The sequence below is a fragment of the Palaemon carinicauda genome, chromosome 23 (genome assembly GCF_036898095.1).
Source record: "Palaemon carinicauda isolate YSFRI2023 chromosome 23, ASM3689809v2, whole genome shotgun sequence".
Taxonomy (NCBI): domain Eukaryota; kingdom Metazoa; phylum Arthropoda; class Malacostraca; order Decapoda; family Palaemonidae; genus Palaemon; species Palaemon carinicauda.
Window position 1 is genome coordinate 66,452,217 of NC_090747.1, and position 7,500 is coordinate 66,459,716.

The window sequence follows — 7,500 nt, forward strand, 5'->3', positions numbered from 1 at the left end:
ATCGTATTGTAATACCATGAATACAATTCACCAAGATGGCGATCACAGATCCTGGACCGTCTAATTTTCTGATTGACTAGACAACTGCTGTTTTTCTAAAAAACAAGCTCTATAATCGTTAATAATATTCCCTTTTTTCACGCATTCAATAAGATGTGTATTGTTCAAGATGAAGCCACACTTGATGATGAGGGTAGTATTGAAGAAACAGTATTACCAAATTTGTCACCTTATGTGACAACACAAAACTGACAAAAAAGTTAGAAAAAGAAGAGCAGAGTGTGCTTAGCCAGTAGCATGCCAGAACAAGTAAAGCATGTTTCATATGTGGCAAAGAAACCCTATCCTCTGAACTAAGACAAGTTATGACAATGAACTTTAATAAAAGACATCATGAATGTGCACAAACATTAAATGACGGCAAACCTTTTGCAAGACTAAGCCGTGAAGATGCTATTAGGCAATTATGCAAGTATGTATTCTTGTGAAATTTTCACATTAGCGAGAGGAAATACCCCAAAGTTACCAAGACAATGGATGAGAAACATGTGCCCGAAAAGGAGGCCAACCCACAGGCATTCTCAAAGCTAGTCATGTATTTAGTGAAGAGCCCCAGATCTGGTGAAGGTTCTGTAGTTCATGACTTTCAGGAATTATTCACTTGTATGCCCTGTACCTAAAAAGGTTGGATGTCAATTTAACCGGTGTCACCTTCGCAAGACCTTAGGATGAACTGCTGTCAGAAATATCTGAGTTGGAAGTTCACAAGAAGGGAATTGTTGCTCAGCTGGTTTTCCAGAAAAATGTGGGCTTTGTCTTATCAGAAGGGTATAATTATTGTAGTGAAGCGGTTATCCTTGGCAAAGCAACTAATACCTTGCAATCCCATCTCAACTGAGGCTTGGGACATTAAAGTCCAATCTAGCAATTGCTCACCAATTTCAGTACAACTGGTATACAAGGTACAAAGAAAGAGCAACAACTCATAGACATTCTATAGACAGAGAGACCCAGTTCCTTGTTTACATAGGGCTGTCCAACTACACAAAGACCAGAAAGACAACGTTGGTGGGAATGCTTAAAGAGCATGGCATCAGCATTTCATGCGACACGGTGTTAGATATAACTGCACAACAGGGAGATGCAACAGTCAGCAAGTACATGGAAGATGGGATGGTCTGTCCAGCAGTTTTGTGTATAGGGCTTTTCACTAAATTAGACGTGGACAACATGGACGAATATCCTACGGTTTGGTCTGTCCAACACGGCACTGTGCAGCTGCATATGTCAGGTTTGGAAGTGTTGTAGTATACTCATCCAGACAACCACACAATATGTGTCAAACAAGTAAAGGCATATGGCCTACATGTACATTCAATGATATATTGGAATGATGTTGCCCTGGAATGATATTATGGTACAGGGAAGTGAGTATATGGATTGTTCTAAATTAAGATACTACGGAGCAACAAACGTATGCTTTGACACTAAGATATTTCAAGTAGGACAGGTCTTTACAATTTTAGCGAGAAATGCAATACTTCTGCATATTCAATGTCATTCATCTACAAAAATGGCCGCCATATTAAATTTTTTAGTGACAAAAAAGTTATATAAAAAAAAACAATCCACATTGGATATGTGTACCAGTAGTAGAACATGTCTCCAGAGATGAATGATTGTTACAGTTATCTGCTCAAATGTTTAGTGTCTTACTCTTTCTAGTGCCTTGCCTTTTTGCAAATCTCATTCTTTCTATCAGCTTGTTTTTTTTTTCTTTTTACATCATGTTGTTTATGACAGCTTGTGTTCTATCAAAGATTTTCCAATTAGTTACATATTTTCCTTTTTTTGTATTTCATAATTCTATGAATAGTATGCTTTCTGGCATCTTATCAACCTTTGAATATCATGTTCTCTGGTATCTTATCACCCTGGGAATATCATGCTTTCTGGTATCTTATCATCGCTGGAGAATCATGATTTCTAGCATCTTTTCATCTCTAGAATATCATGACTTCTGGCGTCTTATCATCCCTGGAATATCACGCCTTTTGACGTCATATCATCTTTTGAACATTATGTTTTCTAGCATCTTATCATCTCTGGGATATCATGCTTTCTGGCATCCTATCACCCTTGGAATATCTTGCTTTCTAGAAACTTATCATCTCTGGAATATCATGCTTTCTAACATCTTATCATCTCTGGAATATCATGCTTTCTAACATCTTATCATCTCTGGAATATCATGTTTTCGGACCTCTTATCCCTTCTGGAATATCATGCATTCTGGCATATTATCATCCTTGGAATATCATGCTTCATAGCATATTATCATCTCAGGAATATCAGGCTTTTTTGGCATTTTATCATCCTTGGAATATCAGGCATTTTAGCATCTTATCATCCTTGGAATATCATGCTTTCTGGTATCATATCATCTCTGGAATATCATGCTTTCTGGCATTTTAACATCTCTGGAATATTCTGCTTTCTTGCATCTTATCATCATTGGAATATCATCCTTTCTGGCATCTTATCATCTCTGGAATATCATGTTTTCTGGCATCTTATCATCTCTGGAATATCATGCTCCCTGGCATCTTATCGTTCTTGGAATATCATGCTTTATGGCATCTTATCATGTCTGGAATGCCATGGTTTCTGGTATCTTATCATCCTTGGGATATCATGCTTTCTGGCATCTTATCATCTCTAGAATATAATGCTTTCAGGCACCTTATCATCCTTGGAATATCATGCTTTCTGGGTTCATGTCATCTTTGGAATATGATGCTTTCTGGTATCCTATCATCTCAGGAATATCATGTTTTCTGACATCTTATCATCTCTGGAATATCCTGTTTTCTAGCATCTTACTATCTCTGAAATATTATGCTTTCTGGCATCTTATCATCTCTAGAATATCATGCTTTCTAGCATCTTATCATACTTGGAATATTAATGATTTCTGACATCATGTCCTCTCTGGAATACCATGCTTTCTGGTATCCTATCCTCTCTGGGATATCATGCTTTTTGGATTCCTATCATCCTTGTAATATCATGTTTTCTGGCATCTTATCATTCTTGGAATATCATGCTTTAGCACATCTTATCATCTCTGGGATGTCATGCTTTATAGCTTCTTATCATCTCTGGAATATCATGCTTTTTGGGATCTTATCATCTCTGGAATATCATGCTTTCTGGCATCCTATCATCCTTGGAATATCATGCTTTCTGACATCATATCATCTCTGAAATACCATGCTTTCTGGCATCCTATCATCTCTGGGATATCATGCTTTCTGGCATCTTATCATCTCTAGAATATCCTGTTTTCTGGCATCTTATCGTCTCTGGAATATCATGCTTACTGGCTTCTTGTCTTCTCTGGACTATCATGCAATTGTTAATCACTTTATCTCTGTTGCTGATATTTCCATTTTCCTCCTTTAAAGCAGACAGATGTTGGCACCCTCTTACAAGTGTTCTTTCCATCAGTTTGATGTTTCTTCCTTTCTTTAATATTTCCCTAATTTTGGTTTGATTGTATTCACGAATATCTTGAGTTATCAATTTGTCTATTTGATTTTACCCTAATTTCTAATCTTTTCTTTATTGTGTTTTTTATTTGTTTTGATAGTTTTTCTTGATCTTGTTTAGGAACTTTTCCACCTATCTCTTGTGCTGATTCTAAAATAAATTTAGTTAAATTACTGTTAATTTCTTCTTTACTTGCTTCCATTTTATCATCTAGCTTGGAGCACCTATTTTGTATTGCTAAACTAAACTCTTCAGATTTTTTTTTTCTTATTACAAGAGTGTTTATTTTCTTTCTAAAAATAAGCTTTTCTCTCTCTTTCCTTAGAACTCCTGCTGATTCTCCTCTCTTCTTTGACCTACTTAAGGATTGAAAGCACCCAACACAAATGTAAATTTAGTCTTATGTTATCCATAGATATCTCCAGATCTTCATAAAAAGTCTCTATATGAGATTTTGTTGTTGCATACGTTTGAATGATTTTCAGTTTATACTTCTTAATTGGGTTGATAATTAATCCTGCAATTTTGTCATTATTGCTACAAAATTCTTCTATGTTACCTGCAAGATTTTGATTAATAAGAAAACCCACTCCATTTTCTTTGTTCCTGTCATATCCTCTGAAGCAAAATGTATTGCCATCTTTTAACTCTATATAGAATTCTCGGTCTTCTAATTTCACTTAATTTTAGTATATCCCAATATATTTATTTCAGCTCTTCTAGTAACACAGAGAGATTTTCTTCCCTAGACAAGGTCCTGACGTTGTATGTTGCATGATTCACATACATACATACATACATACATACATACATACATACATACATGCAGTGAATGAGAATCTCAACGTAAAACTCTGTAAGCAATGTTTTTTCATGATAAATTTGTTAATTGCAGGCAATCTCCTAATAAAGAAATTGACAAACATTATGATAATGCTTTTAGTAGTAGAAAACAGTAGTTATGTTTGTCATCATAGTTGTTTTAAGGCAAAAATGATGCAAAGTAGTTCTGCCTGAAATGTTTGCAAAAGAACAATAATATTACTTGATGATCCTTTAACCCGAATGTTGTTGTAAGCGAATAGTAAAGTTGTTTTAAACGTTTGTTTAAGAATAGGATTCTGTAGGGGAAGTACTGTAGTCATTTGCAGCATCCCTTCATGGCTTCCCCAGCCCCAATGTTGGGCCAAATGACCTAAATCCACAATTTCAACTATAAGATTAGAAAAAGTGTATTAGCTGGCGATAAAAGGTTCTTACTGTGGACATATTACAAACCTGAACGCTCTAGAACTTGCGGTTGTTTATCTAACATTAGATAATAGAGGTTTTTGAAAGAAAAAAACGAGACAGAAAGTCAATGGTGCATAAACTACAGTATCTTTCTATGATATTATTATTATTATTATTATTATTATTATTATTATTATTATTATTATTATTATTATTATTATTATTATTATTATTATTATTATTATTATTATTATTATTATTAAACTGAAATTTCAAAAAAGAAAAAACAATCTAAACTCGTTTACTATAATTAACATTATATCAAACACTCATCTGATCGGATATCTAAATTATTTTATCTAGAATATTCATGAATACTTAGCAAAAGTTTTAAAGCTTATATACATCTACATCTCCTCGTGTGATAAATTACTTGACAGACCTGTAAAACAGTTTGCGTAATTCGTGTTCATATATACTTACTTGAAATAGCAAATTACTGCTACCCCTTAAATAGATCTTACACCAGGGAAATAATTACTCGCAATATGAAAGTGCCACCTTAAGTAAGGAGCATGGGACGAGTTTTACACGGGGTCACGATTCTCCATATTAGCATGATAAGCTATCGAGTGAAAAAGCTGCGACGTGATAGGTTTATATACCTTTATTATGATCACCCGCACTGTTTTAAGTTTGTTTTTGTTCTTTTCTATATAGGTTTTATTTTTTTCTTTATAATTGGTGACATTTATGTAACATGAGAACTATAAATTTAAACATGTTAAATGTGTATATTGCAGGGTACTCGAAACGACTTACATTTAGTATTTATTAGTCTTTATTAGGCTATGTATGCTTTCTTAGCAGGAGCAAGAAAGTATTCGATTGCAATAAAAATCTGGGTTTTGTTTTTCTCTGTCCATCTCTTCTATATACCCTTTTACCCTTTTAACTGTCTTGAAGTTTCTTGATGGCTTCCTATCGAATTAATGCATATATCCTCATAACTGTTCAATAGTTATATGTATGTATGCATGTATGTATGTATGTATGTAGGCTATGTATGTATGTAGAGGCTCAATGAGATTTGTTAGCTTGAAAAGGAATTAAAAATTCAGAAAGACGGCTGGGGTAACCAAACGAAAATTTATACGTAAGACAGATCCAATCGATTCCTTAAGATTTTGAGGTGTAAAATCAGAACGTTATTATTGAGGTCATCCTCGCATCAGAAGATGAAGTATGTCCTGTCTAAATCTTTTGTTATGGGTCAAAAATGATAAACAGAACAGAAGTAATAAGGAGAATGAGTCTGTCTATGGTCACTTGCATACTCAGATCTTATTTAAAAAAAAGAGTTAATGCACATATGTACTATATGTATGTATATACTGTACAGAATGAATTTGTGAGAATCTATAGTCTTCTTTCCAGGGTAGATTCATTACAATATTCTATCCACAATAGTAGGCTACCAGGAAATAAAGGAATGCTTAGATATGTATGCATGCGTGAGTGTACATTTGCATTTGAACTTATTAATGTACACACTAATACACACACACATACACACACACACACACACACACACTTATATATATATATATATATATATATATATATATATATATATATATATATATATATATATATATATATATATATATATATATGAATGTAAATAAAATCTTTTTTACACTTACTAAGGAAATCCAGATCCAATCCCTCCGAATGTGCTGTTGACCTGTTACTACTCAGGCTGGTCATTGGTGTGTCAGTTTTCCTGTATTCGGGTTCATCGTCTATCATAGGTACGTCCAGGTCCTCGTAGAGAGAGCGTCTCTTGTTCTCTCCGTCCTCCTGCTTCGGCGGCTTCTTGTCTTCTGGGCTGTCAGCAATGATCAAGACTGACTTCCGCGCGCTCTTGTCCTTTGGGGGAGCATTATCCATAGCTCGCTTGTTGAGCTGGTTGATGTCGCTGTCAGTCTTTTGCAATTGTTCGTCTACTTTTGGTCGATCCCGATGGCTCCAACAGGCTACCACCTTGTCTTCCGGGTCGTCCAGTTTGTCCAACTTCTCGGATTTGGGATCCGCATCGGATGGTGTCGTCTTGTCTTTGTCTCCACCTTTGTTTTTGTTATTTTCTTCGTTGTTATTGTCATCTTCGGGATTCTTATTCCCATTTCCGTTGATGGAGTCGATGTTCTTGTTTGCCGGATAGGTGGGAAATGGTTTCGACTCCTTTGGAGTGCCGTCGGGAGAGAGGTGAACGCTCCCCTTGCGAGGGCGAGGTGTATTCGGCATGTCCACCGGGTATCCCAAGATGTCATAAAGCTGACCTCTCAGTGCCATGGCCGGATTATACATGTAATTGGGCTCGTCGCATAATTCGGCTTGAGTCTCCTTCACTGGCTGTTTTTTGTCGCTTGGACTTGGAGGATGCGAAAAGGGTGTGTTTGGGGGTGTAGGAAAGTCGTGGGATATGGGTTCCTTGGACTTCGGAACTTCGTAGCTTTCGGATTTGCTGCGTCTGGGACTCTGTGGCTGAGATATGGGTGACGGAGGCATCTCGGATATCAACTCTTTCGTTCCATGTGAGATCTGACTGCTGGTCACAGAAGGTACCGTGGAGCAGATATCAACCTTTGACGACTGCTGCGACGAAGGGCCTCCAGAGGGAGGCGTGTTCAAAGGCATCGTAGGAAGGGACTT

At 36.1% G+C, this 7,500-nt stretch overlaps 1 protein-coding gene across 1 annotated transcript in view; it reads right to left on the reverse strand.

The window, feature by feature from the left end:
• Positions 1-7,500, reverse strand: part of LOC137617148 (uncharacterized) — a 215,181-nt gene that overhangs the window by 161,365 nt on the left and 46,316 nt on the right. The window contains exon 2 of the mRNA XM_068347003.1: positions 6,492-7,500. This exon is cut by the window's right edge and continues 418 nt beyond it. Coding sequence (XP_068203104.1) covers positions 6,492-7,500 — 1,009 coding nt within the window. The remainder of the gene's footprint in view (positions 1-6,491) is intronic.